The 24,037-nt window shown below is 38.4% G+C and overlaps 1 protein-coding gene across 8 annotated transcripts in view; it reads left to right on the top strand.

Annotated features, from left to right (window-relative positions):
• Window positions 1-24,037, top strand: part of CFAP43 (cilia and flagella associated protein 43) — a 129,947-nt gene that overhangs the window by 97,111 nt on the left and 8,799 nt on the right. For 6 of the 8 annotated variants that reach the window (XM_053207397.1, XM_053207396.1, XM_027063009.2 and 3 more), the window contains 11 exons: window positions 254-460; window positions 2,233-2,322; window positions 2,619-2,699; window positions 3,817-3,942; window positions 10,789-10,908; window positions 13,625-13,732; window positions 15,240-15,326; window positions 17,054-17,142; window positions 18,745-18,958; window positions 20,092-20,204; window positions 21,190-21,349. In XM_053207397.1, the coding sequence (XP_053063372.1) occupies window positions 254-460; window positions 2,233-2,322; window positions 2,619-2,699; window positions 3,817-3,942; window positions 10,789-10,908; window positions 13,625-13,732; window positions 15,240-15,326; window positions 17,054-17,142; window positions 18,745-18,958; window positions 20,092-20,204; window positions 21,190-21,349 (1,395 nt within the window). Of the gene's footprint in view, window positions 1-253; window positions 461-2,232; window positions 2,323-2,618; window positions 2,700-3,816; window positions 3,943-10,788; window positions 10,909-13,624; window positions 13,733-15,239; window positions 15,327-16,946; window positions 17,143-18,744; window positions 18,959-20,091; window positions 20,205-21,189; window positions 21,350-24,037 lie in introns of those variants that run through there. The other 2 variants (XM_027063010.2, XM_053207400.1) reach the window with 2 other exon arrangements.

The following is a 24,037-nucleotide window of genomic DNA, read 5'->3' as shown; positions in this document are numbered from 1 at the left end:
GTGATGGGCATTGAGGAGGGCACCTGTTGGGATGAGCACTGGGAGTTGTATGGAAACCAATTTGACAATAAATTTCATATTTAAAAAAAAAGTTAAAAGTAAATAAAACATTAAAAATTTTAATAAATAAAAAAAATTTAAAAGAATGATTAACTTGCTGAGAGTTTGTAAATTGATTTGGCGGGAAGGTAAAAACATGAGATCATGTTACCATATAATGTGATGTGTTCACAGTATCATATTGCTATTTCAGGATGTCATTTACAAGGTGAAAACTATTTTCAACAATGAGTTTGATGCTGCATATAAACAAAAAGAGTTTGAAATTGCACGTGTGAAGGAAAGAAATGTAAGAATTCAAGAAATTATTTTAGATCTGGACTTAGAAGAAGTGGTCTGGCAACCAGAATTTGATGATTGCGAGAAACCAGAGAGAACCCTTGTTGTGGAAAACAAAGAGGTGCTGACTACCTGTGTCATCCCTTCCCTTCTTTCTCACAACATTCCCCCATGTTCTTACTCATTTTCTTGTGCACACTACTGGAAGTGACTATATTAGGTAGCAGTCTTGGTCACAAGAAAAAAAAAAAACCGGTTGCCATTGCCTCAGCAATAATGAGAATTTCTTTTGTGAATCCTATGGAATCTAGGGAAGATTTGGACACCAAGCCTAGAAGGAAGCAGAGGCCAAAGACTGGAACTTTGAGGGGAGTCAAGAAGTACCCTTTCTTTATCTCTTAGCTCACTTCTCTCTGCATTTCACCTTCCTCCAGAAGCTTCTACTTTATTTCTCCCCACTTAAGCAAACAACTGATTCCAACTAGAATCTCTTAGTCCTGATTCCACATTTGCCTAGGAAGAGGTCCCTAACCCAGCGTAGGTCTGGTACCTGTACCAAAGAAGGTTGGGTCACGCTGTGGGAGAAAGGCTGATGAAGCTCCAGGAATTATCTGGGTCATTAAGGCACTGACCAGAGGAACGGGGCTCACTGGGCAGCCTTCTTTATTTTTTTTTTAATTTTTTTTTCAATATATGAAATTTATTGTCAAATTGGTTTCCATACAACACCCAGTGCTCATCCCAAAAGGTTGGGCAGCCTTCTTAAAAGGTGTTTGGCCCCAGGTGGTTACAAGTAAATGCTTAAAGAAAACAATTAAAATATAACCATATTTTATTTCTAAAAAGTAAGAAATGCTAGAAAATACAAAAAAAAAAAAAAATCCTTGCCCATATGAAAACAGCTTGATTACTTTGGGACAAAAAGGTAATAGTGTTGCTTAGAAATAATACCAAACATTATACAGCCCCTGTTAAAAGCCAGATACCATTCTAAGTGCCCTAAATAGATTGAGACTAATTTTTCATTATAAGACCTTATATGGTAGATACTAATATTACCTCCTTTTTACAGGTGAGGAAAGTGAGGCACAGAGAGTTTAAGTAGTTTGACCACAGTTACAGAGCTAGTAAATGACAGAGTTGCAGTCTGAACCCAAATTATTATCCTTCAGAACACATCCTTACCTCTGAGGTCCACTGTACTTGTTTAAGGATATCATTTCTTCCAGAACCAGACCCTCACCATGTAATCAAAAACCCTGGAGCATGGTGATAGCAAGGACTTGACTCTGCCGCTCTCACCAAGGTCCTGCTGTGGGCAGTCTTTGTATGTGGATAATTAACCTCTTCTTTAATCCCTTCTATGTGAGGAGAGTGAGCTTGTTACAAGCCAAACTTATGTCCTTCCCCTGCTTCAAACCCCGCAGTGGCTGCTCATTTCACTTCAGGAAACATGCCTCTTCCTGTCTGCCCACCCCAGCCCCTTCCTCTTCAGCTGTTCTCACCCTCTTGCTTTGGGCCAGTCACACTTGCATTCCCACGACTCCTTGAATACTCCAAGCTGTTGGTCTCTCAGGAACCCCATCCTACAGGGTTTGGCTTAGAGGACACTTCTCTGAACCCTCCTCCTGCCCCCTCCTCTAAATCAGATCCCTGTTATAATCTCTTCAGTGGCAGAGAACAGCTTTGAGAGCTAATAGAGAAGGAGCAATCAATTCTCCCAAGCCTCTCATTCTAGATCTCATCTTTGTTCCAAGATAGGAAATGGGTTGTGAAATCTGGATGGTTCCTTTATCTTCTTGGTACCTTCTAACCTCTTCCCTGATGTGTGGAAGGAAGGTTTGTTTTGAATTTTGTAAGAATAACAGCAGGAAACTACATTTTCTCTTTCAGATTACAGCTCACAGATTTGTTAATCCATGGCAAAAAAACAAAACGCAATTTACTGTGACCAGTAAAATGGAGCAATGGCTTCTGACACGGGTAGGCAGTTTGGCTCAGACATATCTAAGACCCCCTTTCCTTTAGGGATTCTTGTTCCAATTTGGTTCAGTAGTCTCGTACTTGTACTCCACTGTAGAAACATATCAAGGCAATTGACATGGTCAGAGGTCACTGGAATCTCCGTGGCCTCCTTCTCCTCTTCCCTCCATGCCACTTGCCACCCTCCCCAGTTCTAAATGCAGTCATTCTAACACTGGGTGGGAGGCCGCCTCTGGTGCCACCAGAGGGACAGATCTTTGTCTCAGCTGCCCTCCCTGACCCTGGCTCTTTTCCAGGGTCCTGACACAAGGCACCGAGCCCTGATGGACATGATGGGAGGAGTTCTGGAAGTCAAGAAGGAAGATATTTTGAGAATGGTGAGATTTCTGGACATTCTTATGGAAGGGGGAATGGGGTAGAGAGAGCTACTTAAATCTGATCATTCTTGTCTATAATAACCTGAGCCTTAAAAATTCTACAGCTACAAATATACAGTACCTCATAAACAAACCACATCAGGCAAATAAGAAATTTGAAACCCCAGGCTTGCCTTCTCATCTGACATAAAGCAAACAAAAGAACAAAAACAGGCAACCATAGTGGTTCTTATCCCTATAGAAAGCAGGATTAACGCTGCACCCATAATTCTCTGGATATACCAAGAAACATTCCATTTGATACCTGCCTTAGGTGTCCCTGGAGCTCAGATCCAGTTCTAGCTATGAAGATATCAACATGTACCTCTGAACCTGTCACTTAAGAATCGCTGTACATCCCAAATTGCCCACTCTCGCTTATGTCACAGAAAAATAGTTGTAACATTTTTTCATATCCTTTCATTACAGTGTCAGGCCATCATCTTGCCAATGTGAAGAACTGTATCTCTTTAAAAGTCTTTGGGGCTTATTTTAATTTAATTTAATTTAATTTAATTTAATTTAATTTAATTTTAGAGAGAGAGAGCATGCATGCATGCGTGCACTCAAGCAGGGGAGGGGCAGAGAGAGAGAGAGAGAGAGAGAGAGAGAGAGAGAGAGAGAGAGAGAATACCAAGCAGGCTCCATGTTCAACACAGATCCCAATGTGGGGCTCAATCCCACGACCCTGGGATCATGACCAGAGCTAAATATCAAGCGTCAGATGTTCAACCAACAGAGCCACCCAGGCATCCCAGGGCTCTTTATTTAAGCTGTAATGATGGGGCACCTGGGTGGCTCAGTCAGTTGAGCATCTGACTTCGGCTCAGGTCATGATCTCGCGGTTGGTGAGTTTGAGCCCCATGTTGGGCTCTATGCTGACAGCTCAGAGCCTGGAGTCTGCTTCAGATTCTGTGTCCCCCTCTCTCTCCGCCCCACCCCTGCTTGTGCTCTGTCTCTGTCTTTCAAAAATGAATTAACATTAAAAAAAATTAAACTGTAATGATAACCCTGAACCTTCACTGTACTGCTATATTTATGTTTGAGGCACAGTATATGCTTTCCTTTATGTCTTCAGGTGATTCCTCAACCTGCTTTCATGGCAAAACCTGATGCTGTATGGTCTGAAGAAGAGAGGAAACAATTTAAAGAATATGAGAAGAAAGTTAAAGAGTTAAATGAAGAAAGAGAGAAATATAGAAAGGTCAGAAGAGCAAGGAATTAATGTACCCCACCCAAGTTTCATTTCAGTATCTTTTAAAATTGAGTGTTCTTTATTCCCTCAGTATCTTGAGTAGCTCCAGGATAGTGTTTCAGCTTAAATTCTCAAGAGACTTAGGGGAAGTGGGTAGAGATAAAGTTAGAGTTAACACAATTTCAAACAGAAAGAACATATTGCAATGATTGTGTTTTTTTTAAGTTCTTATTGATTTCAATATTTCCCACATAGTTACAATTCATTTGGTCCTCCATTAATTCTTAAGATGTTTAGTGAACATGTATTATAGTATATTGTAGGCACTGCTCTCTATCTTCTACATCTGTTTCAGTTTAGTAATACTCTTGCTTGATTTGCTCTCAATCTCAAGGAAAGGACTTGACAAAAGAATGACATAATCAACACAGCACGTAGTTTACAGTTGTAATTTGAGATACCTGCAACGCAGTTCTATTTTTATCTCTTTGCATCACCAAGAAACATTCCAACATTAAAATTGCTTGCAATTATAATAGGGATATAAAAGCTGATGGTATACAACCAAATAAAAAAAATTTATTCCTCTGTGAAGAAAGTAAAACCATGCCATCATTTCAGGCAGGACAGTTTGTCAGCTTTATAGTGGCTGTATCTCATGAGCAACTTCTTTAAACCTATTGTTAACCTCTTCCTGCTTTTATTCATGGCAGTCCTCTAACAGTGCCCTAACATTTCATCCCAAGGTAGGACTTACCAAAAAGCCAAAATGAGCAGTCTTGAATGCAGTAAAAATGTGAAGGCATTGGGGACTCTAGATGCCTAAGGTGGTGGCATTTACTTCATGGTCTCATATTGTGAAATTAGTCTGCTGCCTGTGTCCCCACTTCCCTGTTCCTTGGTCACACTCAATGGGTAAAAGCCAGCCTTGACTAAAGCCAGTACTTGGCCTTCTCTGTGCCTACACCTGCTGACTGGTTTCCCTCGAATGACCTTAATCATTATTGGGTCCTTAGAGCTGTTCAGCAACACTGTTCTCTTTCTCCCCTAGCTTAGTCCACATCACCTGGGGGATGTTGTCAAAAACGCAGATTCAGTTCTGTCATTCTGAGGAAATGGAAGGATCCTGAGATTTCTTTTTTTTCTTTCTATAATTTATTTTTTATAATTTATATCCAAGTTAGCACATGGAGCAACAATAGTTTCAGGAGTAGATTCCTTGAGCCTCTTACCCATTTAGTCCATCCCCCCTCCCCAACCCCTCCAGCAACCCTCTTTTTGTTCTCTATATTTAAGAGTCTTTTATGTTTTGTCCCCCTCCCTGTTTTTATATTATTTTTGCTTCCTTCCCTTATGTTCATCTGTTTTGTATCTTAAAGTCCTCATATGAGTGAAGTCATATGATATTTGTCTTTCTCGGATTCATTTCTCTTAGCATAATACCCTCTAGTTCCATTCACGTAGTTGCAAATGGCAAGATTTCATTCTTTTTGATTGCTGAGTAGTACTCCATTGTATATGTATGTACCACATCTTCTGTATCCATTCATCCATGGATGGACATTTGGGCTCTTTCCATACTTTGGCTACTATTGATAGCACTGCTATAAACATTGGGGTGCATGTACCCCTTCGAAACCGCACACCTGTAGGATCCTGAGATTTCTAACAAGCAACCTGGTGGTGCAGCTGCTGCTGGTCGGAGGACTGTGCTTTAAGTAGCAAGATCTTAGAGGACTGTGCCACATGTTCTCCCCTGTCTTCAAACTTCCAACACCTGACCTCTTCAACACACTCTTACCCTATTTTCTATTTCACTGGGAGGAGAGAAGCAACTGGAAGAGATTTCCCTTACTCTTCCACCTCCACATCTATCTTCTGCCTGCGCTAGAATCCATAGACTCTTCCTGCCTTTCTGTCTCTTAGGGATGAAATGGCCTTGCATCTGCCCGAGCTGGTCCTTCACTTGTGCACCCAATCCCCTACCACCTTACGATTCAACATTGTTACTCCTGCAGTTTCCCCCTTTTTCCTGCATCAATTTTTCCCTTCAGCATAGAGACATGTTGTAATATTATACATTGGATACACCTCTCATCTTTTAGAAGAGAAAAAGAAAAAAAAACTCCTTTGAAGAGGATTCTGGAATTCTTTCTATGATCCTTGTGACTTTTGAGTTAGTCTGAATGTACTTCAAAATAAGCTAAAAGGAAAAAATAACTCTCTGGACCCCACTTTCAATCCACTGCCCAGCGTCTCCTCAAAAAAAACCTAGGAAGATCTGTGTTCATTGTCTCCAGTTTCTCCCGATCTTTTCGAAAAGCCTTTGTATTCTGGAAAATATCAAATATATGAAAGAGTAGAGAGAATAGTAAAATGACCCCCCCCATCCAGCTTCAACAATTATCAATTCATGGCAAATCTTATTTCGTTTTATACCTCCACCAATTTTCCTTACACCAGATTAAATTTGCCAATTTTTATTTTAGAATTATTCAAATGTACAGAAATATTACATGAGTAGTACTGTCTATATGCCATATACCTATACCCTCCAGTTTTTAATATTGCCACATTTGTGTTTTATATTTTTCTCCTGAATTATATATATATATGGTATCAAAACATCATACTATACATAAAATGATATGAAAACTTCATACTATTACCTCCAATTCCAACATAGTATTTAGATCTCCTTTCTCGGCGCAAACTCTAGTTCCCCAACTATAAATGTATTTATTCATTTGCTCAGTCCTACAATATGCCTAAAATGCCTCTACAAAAAGCAAAACTTATTGGTAGGTTTTAAGATTTCCTTGCACCTCTTTTTGTTCTTAGGATATATCCACTGAGGGTGGGCCACCTGCACATTATATTCAGAATTTGTTTGGATGAATCTTCTTTTTCCCTTCTGTGTGGACAACATTATCAATTTGATATAAAGTTCTTCATGTAGGACTATTCTTATTTCAGGGGGAAGAGGCCAGTGTGTCTTCTGATTTCATGATTTTCTTTGTTTCTGCAGAACCCTTAATGTTCACTTCTTCCTTCCTTCTTTCCCTTTACCCCAAGTCTCCTGGAGGCACCTCCGTCTTCCACTCTGCCTCATTCTCCCCAGAAGCAGCACTGCCTGACATTGCACCTCAAGTCTCTTCTTTATGATTTGCCAGGGGCTCCTCTTTGGGCACCTTGACAGCTGCCACCCTAATCCAAATAGTGTCATTTCTTACCTGATTTATGGCATCCGTTTCCCTGCTCTTCCCCTCCCCTGATCTGTACCCTTCCCATTCTCTCCCATCACTCTCCCCATCCTTAAGTGTGTCTACTGCACTGGCTTTGCGGACCTCCATGGATCCCCAGTGAACTCTTGACTCCCACACTCACAGCTCATTCTTGCCGTGGACACTTGACATGCTGTGGCCATTGCCTGGGGTGCTCTCGCCCCATTTGGCCACACGCTGTCTCACCTCTTTTGGATCTCTACTTGGTCGTCAGCTCATCTCCCTAAATAACATGGCAAACTCTCTCCTCACTAGTCCCACTCTGTCCCCCACACCCTGCTCTGGTGTTCTCCAGAGTGCTCATCCCCACCTGGCCTGCTTCCCCTGCACTCGTGTATATATTACCTGCCTCCTCCACTAGAATGTAATGTGAGGCAAGAGAACTGGTTTGTTGTGCTCTTTACTATATTTCAAGTTTTGAGAACTATGCCTGATCCATTGGCACTCAATAAATATTTCTTGAATGAGTCAATAAATTTATTGACACTTATTATGTACCAGGCACAGACCAAGGGCCTGGGGATTTACCACCTTCATCCTCAAAAGCCTGTAGTCTGGCCAACTACAACAATACTTTCTTAAATTGCAAGCCATGTGTTTGTCCAGGGCTGGGAGAAATTCTTGTTCTCATGGGTTCTGCACTGTTCATCCATACCCTCCTCTTTAGTGTCCCATCTCCCATCTCCCTGCTTCTCATTTCTCAGCACCTGATGCAGACATTTTTAGTTAAAATTAGATTTTCCCAGGGATGTTTGAGGAAAAGTGACACCCAATTCTTTAACAAATACTCCTTTGATTCCCACTGTGGGCTGGGGCTGTGCCAGATCCTGGAGGACGCTTGCTGACTAGACAGACACAGCCCTCGCCCCTCACGGTGCTCACTGTCTTGGGGGGGAGGGAGTTACATATTAACTGGACATTCACAAAATAGTCATTCAACTACAATGCAATAAATCAGCACAGACAAGGCCAGGTGCCATCTGTGACAGTAAACACAGAGGCACTGACTGAGATTGGGGCCACTGCTGTTCACCAGGCCCCCTTTACAGGCTGGTGTGCCCATCCCCTTACCACTGTGCATGCTACAGATAAAGACTCAGACCTGAGACCTCTGGCACCTTGCCCTTGGCTCATCAAGGGGGCATCCTTGTTGTACCACACAAGGTTATCCAGAACAGCCTGTGACTGACTGATGACATGGGGATGCAAAAGTCCAGCCCCCTTGACCCAAACTGGGACAGCTCAGTGGAGCCTCTCTATTACCCTTATCCCCTGGGAATCAGGCAAAGGCTGGGCTACCTAAGGGCACATCGTTGCTCAGCCTCTGCCCCTTCCTTGGCTGCTTCCCTTCCCCCCCTTTACAGATGTCTCTGAAAAAGCACTCCCTCCCAAAATCACATACACTGGAATCCCGTTCCAGGCTTTGCTTCTCAGGCTCAAGATAGTGCCTAAGACGGGACCCAAGGTAGGCTTACTTGAGAAAGTGACTTTGGTGCTCACGTTAGAAGAATGAGAAAAAATGACAGGTTGAAGAGCAGGGAATGGAGATCAGACAGATGGAAAAGCACATGAGAAGAGCCTGCAGTGAAAAGAATGTGGGGTGTTTGAAACATAGAGCAAAAGGCCGTTCTGACATTAGAAAAAGTTCCTTTCTGTCCGGAGAGAGGGGTGGGCTGGGATCCTTGGCCATGTGATGGTGCTACCATTGTCCAGGGACACAGGGCCTGGATACACAGCTACTGGGCCCATAACCGGTGGGATGTTTCCATTCCTATGAGATAGTGTCATAAATTATGATAAATAAACTGGCCCTGAAGTGTGCTTTTTCTGTATTTGTTTTATTTTAATATTTCCTCATTGCTTCATTAGCTTAATTTGGGTGGTGTTTCTCCTTGTGTCAAGGGCCTCTATACATCTAGCTAAACTCTCTCCATCACCTTCCCAGAATTTGTCTCTCACTTCATTAAACCAGCATAGATAGAACTTAGCTTTTTAAGGTAAACTTAAAATAATGTATTATTACCACCATAGTAATAATTTATTCAAGGAAGAATTATTAGTGGATGCTAAAACTGGTGGATAAAAGTTTGATGAGGAACAAGATTTTTACATGGTTCCTAAGTATCTTCCCACAAATTGATTACAAATGGAAAAATAGAAAAAAACTGTATGATAGAGACACTGGCAGACAATGCTTGACCAGTTAACATCACCAGTAATGAAACAAACCAACATCATGTCTCCTCATGTGGTGCCCTGAGAAGGATACAACATGATTTATGTAGTGTTCCTGCTAGAAATGTATAACCTGGTCTATGCATGAGAAAACATCAGACAGACCTAAACTGAGTGACAGTCTACAAAATGACTCAGCTGTATTTGAGCGTCTGTAGCTTATTCTCAAATGGTTGAGAAAAAGATAGAGATAGGGAGAGAGAGGGAGAAGGGATTGAGCAAGTGATAAAACAAATGCCTTGGAATATTAGCATTTGATTAATTTGGTAAAAACTATGTGGGGATTCTTTGTACTATTCTTACAACTTTTCTGTAAATTTAAAGTCATATCAAAAATTTTAAGTTACAAAAACTTTTAAAGATAAAAATTATTTGTAATGGTATGTCTAGGATTGAACTACAGGTATTGTTTTCTTTAAAAATATAAGTTTAGGAGCGCCTGGGTGGCTCAGTCAATTAAGCATCCGACTCTTGATTTTGGCTCATATCATGATTTCACGGTTCGTGAGACTGAGCCCTGCGTCAGGCTGTGTGGTGACAGCATGAAGTCTGCTTGGGATTTTCTCTCTCCCCCTCTCTCTCTGCCCCTCCTCTGTTCGGTCCCTCTTGCACATGCTCGCTCGCTCTCTCTCTCTCTCTCTCTCTCAAAATAGATAAATAAACTTTAAAAATATTGAGGAGGGCACTTGCTGGGATGAGCACTGGGTGTTGTATATAAGCGATGAATCACAAGGAACTACTCCCAAAACAGTGGGTACACTGTATGTTAGCTAGCTTTACAATAAATTATATTTTAAAAAGTAAATTCACCAATGTGGTATTTTCCATGAAAAAAATATATAAATTTATAGTTTCCTACTCACCTACTCTTGCTTAGCTCTAAGTCTATCTCTGCCTCTACCTCTTTATCTATACACTCACTCCTTATTTCCTTAAAATGTAAAAAATTCCGTGAAGATATATCATGGCTTTAAAAAAAAATCAAGATTTTTTAGGGTCAGATTGTGTGCCTGGAAATTTCTGTTTTATATATAGAGAGTAAGAATTTTCCAGAAAGATTTGCTGTAATTTGTTTTACTAGGCCTTATTCTGCCTGATCATTAGCCATGATCAGTTATGTCTTTTTTTTTCCAGCATAATCTTTTTAAAGCAAAAATCTCAAACTCACAGTATATTAAACAGATCCAAATGGAACATCTCTGGTTGAAGAGAGTGGAAGGCCCAGAGCACTTCAGAAGGCCCGTCCTTCCCCTACCCTTGCAGCAAAATGTGAACACCACTTCCTTGCAGCATTTAATGTTCCTAAACATTAACTTTGCTATTGATTTCCTTTCAGTCATTAGAAGCAGAAATGAAGAAACTTCAAAATTCCATTCAAGAAAGCACACAGAATTTTGATGAACATTTGAAAAGACTCTTTGAAAGGAGAGTAAAGGCAGAGATGGTTGTCAACCAGGTAAATAAAAGCTTTTACTTACATGACTTTTTCTTTTAATGTTTATTTATTTATTTTTGAGAATGAGAGAGAGTGTGAGCAGGGGAGGGGCAGAGAGAGAAGGGGAGACAAAGAATCCAAAGCAGGCTCTGAACTGTCAGTGCAGAGCTAGACACAGGGCTCGAACTCACTAACCATGAGGTCATGACTTGAGCCGAAGTCAGACACTTAACCAACTGAGCCACCCAGATGCCCCATGACTTTTATTTTAAGGAGCCTCCAGGGCCTCTCTTTGTTCTTAGGAAAAAGACCAACAACCTTTCTGCTCATGTGGGCCTGGCTCCTGCTCCAGCCTCACCTCTGCCCCTCCCGTCTTCACTGGCCACACTCCCTTTGGTGCCTTGAGCACAGCAGTGTGCCCATTCCTCCTGGCTCTGCCTCCTGACCTGTATCTACTCATCTTTCAGGTCCCAATTTACAAGCCAGTTCCTCAGACTAGGTTAGAGCTTCCTAGTATATGCTCTGACCTTTTATTTTCTATTACTTATTGCAACTAAATTTTAATTTATATGAGCTTACTTTTTAATGCTCCCAAAACTATAAGTTCCATGAACTCTGTCTTGTTCACCCCTGTATCTCCAGCAACCAGCAAAGGGCTGGGCTCATACTATGTGTTAAATGAATGAATAATCCATCTGACCCAAAGAGCCAATGAAAAATCTGGCTTAACTTGATTCAACAGTAAGAATATAAATGAAGTGTACAGTAACTAGAAACAAGAAGACCAAAGGGTGAAGCCTTTCAATTCTAAGGGAAAATTATTCCTAGCATTGGATTCTACACTGCCCAAACTATCATTTGAGTGTAAGAGGAGAATAATGATATTTTGAGAAACACAAGATCTTGAAAATTTATATGTGTCTCTAAAGGCAAGAGGGGTCAACCAAAAAAGATGAAGGAAGATAAGGGAACCTCTAGGAGGATGTCTCTATCCTCGGGGTCCCAATAGGAATGGTACACTGAAAGAGTTACATTGAAGAGGGTTTAATGCAGGGACTCTTTACTGAGGTATGGGCAGGGTTAAGGGAAACAGCAAGGAATGGCCAAGAGACCAGAAACAGTGGGAAGCCCATAACATTTCTAAATCTAACGAGGCAAGGGAAGGGAGCTACTACCACTACCAGCAAGAGCTGTAGCCTTGAGAGAGGGGCTGCTCCTGGGGAGTCATGGCCACAGACAGATGAACATAACCACTGGCCCCACAGGGAGGGAGTGTGTATATGGTAGTTGGGTCAGGGGAGATTGGTAATGAATGCCCCAGAACTAGGCATAAGAACAGCGTTAGTCATATGGCCAGAAAGTAGAAACAATCCTAATGTCCAATGACTACATATAGATAAATAAAATATGGTTTATCCATATAATGGAATATTATTTGGCAATGACAAGTACTAATATGTGCTACAACATGGGTGAAAAGTGACTTATATGAAATGAGTGAATTGTATGAAATATATACTAATAAAGCTATTATTTTAAAAAGATGTGCTTAGAACATCTTTTCATACAAAATAATGAGGAAACTATCAAAGACTACCAGATAATATCCAAAGGACTCAGGAGCCAATTTTAAAAGCTCCCGTAAAGGGAATACTTTAAGATTCAACAATGATAATCATTGCAATTACCTGAAACCCACCAAAGTTGTTTAAATTTGTGAATTTGCGGTATTTTAAAAAGAAAAATGCCTATCGTTCACCTTCAGACGATAACAACCAATTCATTATTTGAAAACTGACAGAGAGAGTGTCGAGAATTGATTCTGCCTTCCTGTATGAATTGTACCACTAGGTAACTACACTGCAGATAAGGAGGAGCATCTGTGTATTTACAAAGGAGTTTTAATGAATAAAGTGAAAAAAAAAGGAACTACAGAAATAGAATATCACCATCCTACAACTCTCCATGGATTAATGGGCCTGGGCATGCAGTGTCTACACTTACTAACATCACAAAAAAGCAGACAATAGTATGTGTCTCCTGATCAAAGGACATAGTATCACCTAAGGTATTGCCAAAAGGATCACACATGGGTCCGATCAGGCCTCTGATCAGCTGCCAGTTTTCAGGCAGTACATGAGATGAAGGATACTGATGAACTCACCGGAAGTATGCAGTTAGCAAAACCCAGATTAGGTAAAACTACAAGTAAATGTGAGGAAAGGAAAGGAAAGGAAAGGAAGGGAAGGGAATCTGTGGATTTTAAGAGATTTTTTTTCAGGTGGCAATTTTTTAAATGGACAAGTTATGCTCTAGTGCCTAGAGATATACTTGGGTAATAAAAGCATAAAGAAACACAAGAGAGTGATTGTTATGAATGTCAGGAAGGTGGTTATTACTGGGGTTGAGACTGTGAAGGGGACACATGGAAGGGGAAGCTGTATTTCTTGAACTGTGTGGTGATTGCAAGGGTGTTTTACCTTTATAACTCAAGCTATACGCTGTTGTGTGTATTTTTTCTGTATATATATTTCACCTTACAATGAAAAGATGGAAAAGGTAAAATAACTGAGTAGTTAGTGCAAGTGTCTATATTCCCTTTTTCTTGAAAAGAATTTCTCTTATTTGTGTGTCATGAATCTGCTTGATGAGTGCCAAGTCTGTGGCCCTCAGTAGAAAATCATTTCTCAAACAGAAGTAGTGATCATCTTCCCCACCTTTTGAAATATTTCCACAGGAGGAACTGAAAATAAATAACCTCGTTTTTTCTTTGCTGTTGGATGAAGAAATAAGCTCCAGAGAAGCATTCCTAAACAACTACCTTATAAAGAAGCAGGCGGAGAAAGTAAGGACAGTATCTGATATCTTGAGTATAACCAGAGCTGACACACCTAGGCCCTTCCCTTCTTGCACATCCCTCTTAGCTGTGTGTGTTCCTTGGCTCCCTGCCAGGGACTTTGCTCCAGGGTCAGATGAAAGCACCTGCTGTAGTCTGTTCATGAAGTTATGGGATTCCGTGTCTGTAACCATTTAGTCAAAAGAACTGTGTAACTTTGATATGATATGTGATTTATAAAATGAGACAATATAGCTTCATGGTTGGAAGGACTCGCTTCTAACTACTGACTGGCTGTGGGACCTTGGACAAGACATAGAATCTTTTAAGCTATTTGCAAGCTCTTCTCTGGGAGTATTGTCTTCTCTGGATCATTTGGAACCCTACGTTTTACTAAGCATGTGAGTAACAGGTTAGCTTATAGAATGAAAAGCTGTCATATTCTGAAAAACCCTAATAAATAGGGGTTGAATAGATAAGTCTTATTAAAGAGACAATGAATGCAAAATGCTTATCACATAATAATTTTCAAAAGGTGTCAGCTTTTATTGATAGTATTAATAAAGAACATTTATGAATGATTTAGAGTATCATATATGACATATGAACTTAGTTTTTGCTAACAGTCTATTAAATAGCATATGTAAAGCACCTTCTAAATGCAACCATCCTCATAACAACCCTGCAGGGTCCTGGATTTCTTTCCTAGTTGAGGAGAGTTGGTAACATGCCTAAGTCACCCATTAGAATGTAAAACAGCAGGAATTAGAACTGTGGAAATAAATTAAGACCATCTAGATGACAATAAGCAGACTATTTATTCAGAGCTTGGTATTGTAAGGGTTCAGCCACCATCACTTGTGTTTGGCAGACACTCACAGGCAGGCAGGGGGTGGGAAAGCTTTATAATAAAGAAGAGAGGGCTTCAGATGCACCCTGATTAGAAGTTGTTGGCATGGGGAAGCCAGGGGCAAGGTAATTAGAAGGCAGGCAACCTGTGTGATTAATTTGGGGAGCATATTTGGCTTTGTCTGTTTGGTCCTAAACTGGAAATGGCGGCAAAAATTAAGAAAGCTGAAAGTTACTGACCAAGTCCTGGCAGTTTGGGGTTGCTCGCTGCTGAGGATATGGTTTAGCTTCCTGGCTAGTTGCTACAGGGGTTGTGGGTCAGAGTCCTATTTGTATATATAGTCTGGCCATTGTCTGTTTATACATTCAGTCTCTCAGAAGCCAGCTCCATGTGAATCCCAAGACTGTGCAATTCCATCATCCATACTTCCTTTAGTCACTTAACACACTCACATGCAGGCCTGGCTATACTTAGAAACAGGTGATTAGATGTTTGTTCTTTCAAAATCTCCAACTGATTTACTTTCTTCTACAAATATTATCTGTAATGGATATTCCACTGACACATTTATCTTATACTAGGAAATTTGTTATTTTTAATATCCCCAATATTTTTGTTTATCCTGAAAAACTTAGTTCCAATTGCCTATTCTCGGTGTTATTACAGAACCAGACTTCAGAGGCCATCCAGAAAGCCAAAGAAGACCTTGATACATACAGGGAACACTATGACAACTTATTGGCAGAAGACAAAGTGAGAGCCATTGTCTTACCCATTCACCAATGCAATAGAGTTGCTGCCTAGTTTTGGGGAAGATTAAAAGGAATGTAATTTAACTTCCTCATAGATTTTTCTCCTATTATAATTTTCAGTTATCAGTGAACTTCATTCTGTGCCATTGTATATTTCTGATAATAACTGTATAAAATAAATTTTTGTAAACATCTCTGGTTTAAACATTCTCTTGTACAAAAAAGAGAGATCATCTAGACTTAAGGGCTTCTCAAACTTTAAGTTGCAGTCCCCATCAGTTGGTCATGAAATCAATTTAGTAAGCTATAACCAGTAGTTTTAAAAAATTTATTTTAATTCAAGTATAATTAATGCACAGTATTCATTTCAGATGTACAATATAACGATTCAACAGTTTTATACATTACTCAGTTCTATACATTACTCATGATAAGTGTACTCTTAATTGCCAACACTGGCGTGCCTGGGTGGCTCAGTTGGTTAAGTGTCCGACTCTTGATTTCAGCTCAGGTGATGATCTCACCTCAGGTGGTGATCTCATGGTTCATGAGTTCAAACCCCACACTGGGCTCTGCACTGACAGTGCGGAGCCTGTTTGAGATTCTCTGTCTCCTTCTCTCTCTGCCTCTCCCCCACTTGCAATCTCTCTCTCTCCCAAAATAAACATTTAATCCCCCTCACCTATTTCACCCATGCCCCCACTCACCTACCCTGTGGTAACCATCAGTTTGCTTTCTATATTTAAGTGTATGGTTTTTTATCTCTTTTTTTCTTTGTTCTTTTGTTTTGTTTCTTAAACTCCACATATGAGTGAAATAATATTGTATTTGTCTTTCTCTGACTGACTGACTTAGCATTATATCTTCTAGGTCCATCCATGTTGTGGCAAATGGCAAGATTTCATTCATTTTTATGGCTGAATAATATTCCGTTGTATGTATATGATACATCATCTTTATCCATCCATCTATCAATGGGCACTTGTGTTGCTTCCAAAATTTGGCTATCGTAACTAATGCTGCAGTAAACACAGAAGTGCATAATCTTTTTGAATCAGTGTTCTTGTATTCTTTGGGTAAATACTCAGTAGTGGAATTACTGGATCATATGTATGACCAGTAGTTTTGTTTTGTTTTGTTTAAAGTTTAGCCATTTAGTTTTGAGAGGGGGGAGAAGGGCCGAGAGAGAGAGAGGAAGAGAGAGAATCCCAACTAGGCTCTGTACTGCCAGTGTGGAACCCAGCTCAGGGCTCGAACCCACGAACTGTGAGCTCATAACCTGAGCCAAAATCAAAAGTCAGATGCCTAACCTACTGAGCCACCCAGGTGCCCCTGACCATTAGTTTTGTAATGGAAAAGAACAGGCTAGAAAAACATATAGAATAGAATAGAATAGAATAGAATAGAATAGAATAGAATAGAATAGAATAGAATACCTTGCATGTTTTACTTGTAAATATTATTTTGTGAAATTGTAGTTCTGAATGATTTCTAGAACCTTATATGAAATAGTACTTATAATTCACTGAAGTACTTCATATTCAAAATAAATCTTTGATAAATCCTTGCATAGTGAGAGGTCACCCTTCAACAAATCTACTTTTTAACCAAATTTTCATAGATTTTTAAAATCAAAGTGATACAATCCTATATTTTGAAGAGTGCTGTCAACAAAGAAAGGGCTTCTGAAGAGAGTTGCAATCCCAGCAATGATATGTCTTTCCTTAGGTTTTGGATCGCAGCTTTAAAAAAGAATTTTCTGAAATTCCCAGTCACCAGGTGGATATACTCTACAAACTTTTTAAACGCCGACCAAGGTTTGTTTCTCCTTTGCTATCACGTTTCTGAGAAAAAAACGTTTGTAAGTGAAGAGGAATATTATTATATGTTGGCTTTTTCAGTCCCACTTAGATGGAAATATTCAATATAACATATTTTATGTGAAAATGTTCACGTGTCTTTATCATAACTCTGGGCTTTTTAAGATTATTCTTAAATCTTAAGGTAAGCAATGAAGAATAATGATTTCATTATTCAAAAAGTGTCTAGGTGAGCATTGTGCTATTTTAGTTCTATGAAAGTAGCACTAAAGTTCCTCTTAAGTTATAGATGGCGTACAGATTTATAGTTTTTCCCAAGATGTGTTCCACCAAATATGAGGACCTTGTGGTATGAATTGGAATTCATGTAAAAGGCTTCCAGGACAAAATAAGTTAGGGGGAAACACTGGGTTAAAAGAAAAAAAGTTAAACAGTTTTCTTTACTGAAAAACTTCTCAGAACTTGTTTTTGGTCTTTGGATCTCCAAATATAAAAAATGGAATAAGCAGAGTTGTCCAAACTTATTTGGCACTCAGAGCATTTCATGTAATTGTGTTTAAGACAAAGTTTGAAAAATGCCAGTATATATGATTGAAAATAACCATTATCATAAAGGGTTCTAAAATATCTCTTTTTTATACCGAAAGGAGCATTAGAATTACATTTCACAGATTTCCAAATTTTTACAATTTCCATAGTAATCCATAGAATCCACAGATTTCCATAATTTTCAAATGGAAGCTAGAAACCATGGAATTTGTTACAAAGGTATAGGCTCATTGTGTCTGAGGTACAGACTCATTCTCTCACCCTTGACGGGTTATATACAACCCCGGGGCATTCAACCCAGCACATGCCTCATATCTTGGTTTCCTTATTTTTAAAGGAGTCAGTCATAGTAAGTCTTGTGAAAAAAGAAGGAAGACTTCCTACATATTGGGAGGCAGCAGTGGAAAAAGCATAAGCTTTAGTGTCAGACAGAATTAGCTTTAAATCCTAATTCTACCATCTATCAGACCTGTGGTCTTAGACCAACAGCTTCTCTCAGACTTTCCTCATTCTAGATAGAGAAAGAAGATAACAATAGTAACTTCACAGCATATTGTACAGCATCTTGATGGTGAGTGGCTGGTACAAATCTTTGTATCCTTCTTTCCTTCCTAGCTACAGCCCAGGGAAACAAAACTAATCTATTCAGGTAGATTTTAAAAGGTGCTTCTTCAGTTGAGTTTATATCTGAAAAATTCCAGGCTAGAGAATATGTGGGACATAACTAGGGAATATCCACACTCCTCTTGGGCTAGACTTCTTCAGGGCAGGTAAAGCTGCCAATGCTGACGATAGTTAGGAACATCAGTAGTCCAGCCAAGGTCATGTCTAGGTGTCCAGGGAGTATGCAAGAAGACCAAAGTAGGTGCTTTTCTCTTTGGAATAGTCCACCAGCCTCCTTCTATTTGGTGGAATAGTCCACCAGCCTCCAAATGTCAAAATAAAGTGTCTTGCAATGTCATATTGATGCTAAGCATTGTATATAATTTAACATTGATTTCTTTTGTGTGAGAATGTGAAAGGTTGATGGGTTTTTATTGGTAATACCAGGATTCAGAAACAGAAAATACACTCAGATACTGCCAGTATTGTGCCTTTTGGAGAGCGACCAGAATCTGGGAAACTGAATAAGGATGCCTTTTCCCAATTAATGAAAGCCATGGATGACTTGGACAATATTAGTAACATGCCAGAAGGCTTGGACCCCTTGGTCTGGGATCATTTCTGCCAAACCAGACGAGCAAAAGTGGAAAATGAACAGAAAGTATATAATAACATTTTATTCCATTTTCACTTCATTTCATTTCAGTGTGCTAATGAATGTAGTTTATAGTGACCTTTGCTTCCAGAAATGCTAATTATTTAGGTTTTCCTGCTAGGATAGTAGTTAGTAATGTTAGTAATAATAATGAGATAAAATATTAACCTTAGTGGTATTAAGGGCTAAGTATAGGCCTGTATTGTAGGCCCACACTGTCCAAAGTGGTGGTCACTAGCCACATGGGGTTATTGTTTACTTGAAATAATGTGGCCAGTCCTAATTGAGACATGCTGTAAGTAGAAAATATACAGAGATTTAGCAGTCTTACTTATGAAAAAGGAATGGAAAATGTCTATATGTTTTATATTCATTACAGGTTGAAATGGTAATGTTTTGGATATATTGGTTTAAATAAAAAAATTAGCAAAATTAATTTCACCAGTTTCATTTCACTTCTTATAATGTGGCTGCTACAAAATTGAAAATTATGTACGTGGCTCACATGTGTGGCTCACATTGTGTTTCCCTTGAAGAGCCCCATTGTGGACACAACTTCCCTTCTCCTCTCTATCCCTGGTCTTGAGTTGTCCTCATCCCATTTTGCAAAGATTAGAATTATATTTCACTAGAACCTACTTTATAGTTTTACTAGAATATTTTTTCTAATGCGGCAAAGGTAACAATTTGAGGGTATGTTTGAGAGAAGAATTCTTACTCTTATTGTTTCTTAACCACCCTCTGCCCCCCCCACCTCAAAATACCTAAATTCTGTGCCACAAGCATCAGACTGGCATATTTTTGCTAAAGAATCTATGATTTTATATTTTTGTCTGAGATGACGAGAATGAATTTGAAAATAAGATATAAGGAAAGTTGTGGTTGCTTGAGTATTTGATTTTCAGTGAGAGGCAAAATTGGATATTTTTCAAATTATTCATGGATGTACCATGTTAAGTTTTAGGTATCTTCCATAATGGTGGGAATTTAAATTTTTGTTAATCTCCTAGAAAAATGGGCTTATTAAGGTTTTGTAGCTAAGTTAAAACATGTATGTTTTCCAAAGTTCTTTAAAATTTGTTTGCTTTTATTCCTAGAGCTGCATATGTACTGAGATGTTTGTGGTTTGGTTCCTTCAGGTAAAGCAGAAAGCAGCTGTCTTAATGGAAATGGTTGCTTTCCTCCGGCGGAGAACTGAGGAGGATGAGAAGTTGCAACAGGAAATTGAAAAAGTGTTCCATGAACGCATTGTGTAATTTGAACCTTTCGTTCATGTTCATTTACGCAAAACCTAAGCTAAGGCTAAGTTAGATTGTGTTATCATGGGGGAAGAAAGCCTACTCACTGGTTTACAACTGGCACAGACTGGTCTATCTTGTTGGGCTTTATAACTTCTTAAAAAAGTGCATTTTGTTACAAAAGACCTTACTTCAGAATAGAACTTACCTACACGTTCCATTGCTCTTATTAGAAGTAGGCAAGTTTGGGGAAAATCTTATTATTTTTTAATCTGCTCCTTCCACATAAAAATGCAAAGAACTTGTTTCTGCTAATAAGCACTTTGGGGCTCAAGCCACACAAGCAAACTATGTTGAAAATTAGGCAGATATCCAAGAAATTTCCATGTAAACAACTAACCAGCTAATATATTTTTCTTTAGGAAAGTTTGTTCTATTTTGCTAAGTGATTAGGATACTGTTTTAAGTCCTTACTTCACTTTATCCAAATTTACAAACATTTTGATAAATTCTTCTTTAATGTTCCCCAATTCATCATTATACATCATTTTCAGATCCAGGCTATTAGGAGAAATGTGAATTAGCCAGAAATAGATATAAGTAGCATACAGATTAAATATCGTTAATAAAATATCAGAAGTCAATACACAAAGTCAGAACTTTAATAGATTTGTTATTTGGGAGCATCTCAATTTTCTTCCAAAATAATATTAATCTTTTCTTAATCATAAAGTATAACTTTATGAATGTATTTCTGTCCATGCCATTCTTTGAGCAGCCCAAGTGTAATTCCATATCAATAAGAGGCATCATAGAGACCTCCAAGAAAGCTCATCATTGGGAAAAGATTTTCTGCATTAATCTCCAGCAGGTTTTTCTTTAGCTTAAGGTTGAAATTTAAGTTGAAAACTAAGTTTGAATTTTATATTCTCAGATAATAGATGAAATTTGAAATATAAGTATATTTCAACTGCTTACTTTGAAGTCTTTTCAATGTAGATTACAGGAGGAGAAGGTGAGATTCCAGTTGAATTTGACAATCCAAATTCTCCTTAAACAAGGACAAGTAGAGCTGGAAAATTTCCAGTTATTGCTGGAGTATCCTGATGCAATTCTCATCAACAAGAGCATAATTGAAGACTTGAATTGTGTGATTCGGGTAATTATCATTTTTTTAAGAAGAAAGCCAACATATTAGCCTGCTGTACCAAAAATTTTCTCATTATTCTCCCATTTCCATGATAAATCATTTTCATTCTGTTAAATCAGTGATTCCAAACTCTGGCTATACATTAGAATCATCTAAAGAACTTTACAAATGCATCCAGGCCCACCCCCTAAGCATGGGTATTTTTTAAAAGCTTCCCGGATGATTCTAAAGTATAAGAAGTTTAAAACTACAAGGTTAAATGCTCATTCTAATATGCTATCATTTTGTTAGGCTCAATTTACTCATGTAATGATAATTTCAGATAAGATTAGATCATTGATTTTAGACCTTGCTTATTTTCTAATGTAAACATTTAATGTCATAAATTTCTCCCTAAGCACTGTTTTAGCTGCATTCTGCAAATTCTGATATTTTGTGTTTTCATTTTCTTTCCATTTAAAATATGTTCTAATTTCCCATTAACTTCCATGTTTGACTCATGGGCTACTTAGAAATGCTATTTAATTTCCAAATATTTGGGGAATTTGTGCTATTTGGGAATTGTGTGCTAATGTTTCCATGCATTTTACTTTTCCAAATACCCTAAACCAACAATACACTGTTACTATTTTTGCTTTAGATAATTTTCTTTTAGAGTGATGAAAAACAAGAAAAAAGCATTTCATATTTCCTTTTATTTTCATTATTTCAAGAGATCTTTCTTTGTATGGATTAAAGTTTCTGCCTTATACCATATGTCTTCTGCTTAAAGAACTTTTAACTGAATTGAATTGCAAATCTGCCTGTAATGAATTCTCTAAGTTTTTCTTTGTCTGAAATTGTCTTCGATTCACCTTCATTGTTGAAAGATAGTTTGCTAGGTTCACTGGATTGGCAGGTTTTTTCTCTCTCTTTTCCTCTCCTTTTCTCTTTAAAGGTGTTCATTTTCTTTTGGCTTACACAGTTTCTGACAAGGTGCCTACTATATATTTTTAGATCTTTGCTCCTCTTAATGTAATATGTCTGCCTTTGAGATATTCTCTTTATCTTGATTTTCAGCAGTTTGAACATATGTCTAGGAGTGTGTGTATGTGTGTAAGATCCTTTTAACGCACTGTTGAACAATACAGTTTGCTAATATTTTGTTGAGGACTTCTGTATCTCTTTTCATCAAGGCTATGGCTCTGTGGGGTGCTTGGGTGGCTCAGCCAGTTAAGTGTCCAGCTCTTGCTTTCAGCTCAGGTCATGATCTCATGGTTTGTGGGATCAATCTGCACATCTGACAGCACAGAGACAGCTTGGGATTCTCTCTCTCCCCCCTCTCTCTTCCCCTCCCCTACTTGTGTTCTCCTTCTCTCTCAAAATAAGTAAATAAACATAAAAAAATAAAAAGATTATGGGCCTGTAATTTTCTTTTCTTGTGGTGTCCTTGTCTGGCTTTGATATCAGGGTAATGCTGATCTTGTAAAATGAGTTTGGAAGTGTTCCCTCCTTTTCTATTTTTTTAAAGAGTTTGAGAAGGATTGGTATTAATTCTTCTTTGAATATTTGGTAGAATTCACCAGTGAAGGTTTCTGGTCCTGGGCTTCTTATTTCGTTGGGAGGTCTTTTATTCTGATTCAGTCTTTACTTACTATAGCTTTATTCAGATTATCTGTTACTTCTTGAGTCAGTTTTTGTAGTTTGTGTGTTTCTAGAATTTTTTTCTATTTCATCTAGGTTTATCTAATTTGTTGGCATTCAATTGTTCATAGTATTCTCTTACTATATTCTATAAGGTTAGTAGTAATGTCTTTGATTTCATTTCTGATTTTAGCAAATAGAGTCTTTTATCTTTTTTCTTATTCTAACTAAAGGTTTGTCAATTTTGACCTCAAAGATTTTGGTTTCATTTATTCTTTCTTTTCTCCTATTTTATATTTCATTTCTTTCTGTTCTAATCTTCCAATTTCCTTCTTTCTTCTGGGGTTGAGTTGATTTTGGTGTTCTTTTTCTTAGATTATTGATTTGAGATGATTCTTTTTTTTTCTTTGATAATTCTCCTTTTTTAACATAGGTGTTTACAGCTATAAATTTCCCTCTGAGCACTGCTTTTGATGCATCTCACACATTTTGGTATGTTGTGTTTTCACTTTAGTTTATTTCACAATATTTTCTTTTTTTAATTTTTTAAAATTATTTTTGTTTATTTTAGAAAGAGAGAGAGAAAGTGAGTGTGTGAGTCGGGGAGAGGGGCAGAAGGAGAAGAGAGAGAGTCTTAACCAGGCTCCGTGCTCAGCACGCAGCCCAACACGGGGGGCTCAGTCCCATGACCCTGGGATCATGACCTGAGCTGAAATAGAGTCAGGCATTCAACCAACTGAGCCACCCAGGCACCCTATTTCACAGTATTTTCTAATATATCTTGTGATTTCTTCTTTGACCTATTATTTAATAATGTGTTATTTAATATTCACAAATATGTGAATATTCCATATTTGTGAATCCATATTTGTGAATATTCCAGTTTTCCTTCTGTTATTGATTCCTAGTTTAATTCCCTTGTAGTCAGAACAGATGTTTTGTATGATTTCAATCTTTTAAAATTTGTTAGGATTCATTTTATGGCCTAACATATGGTCTACATTTGAGAGTGTTCCATTTGCACTTGCAAAGAATGTGTATTCTTGCTGTTATTGAGTAGTGTGTTCTGTATTT

The sequence above is a fragment of the Acinonyx jubatus genome, chromosome D2 (genome assembly GCF_027475565.1).
Source record: "Acinonyx jubatus isolate Ajub_Pintada_27869175 chromosome D2, VMU_Ajub_asm_v1.0, whole genome shotgun sequence".
In the NCBI taxonomy this organism is placed as follows: Eukaryota; Metazoa; Chordata; class Mammalia; order Carnivora; family Felidae; genus Acinonyx; species Acinonyx jubatus.
This window is presented reverse-complemented; position numbering and strand designations above follow the sequence as displayed.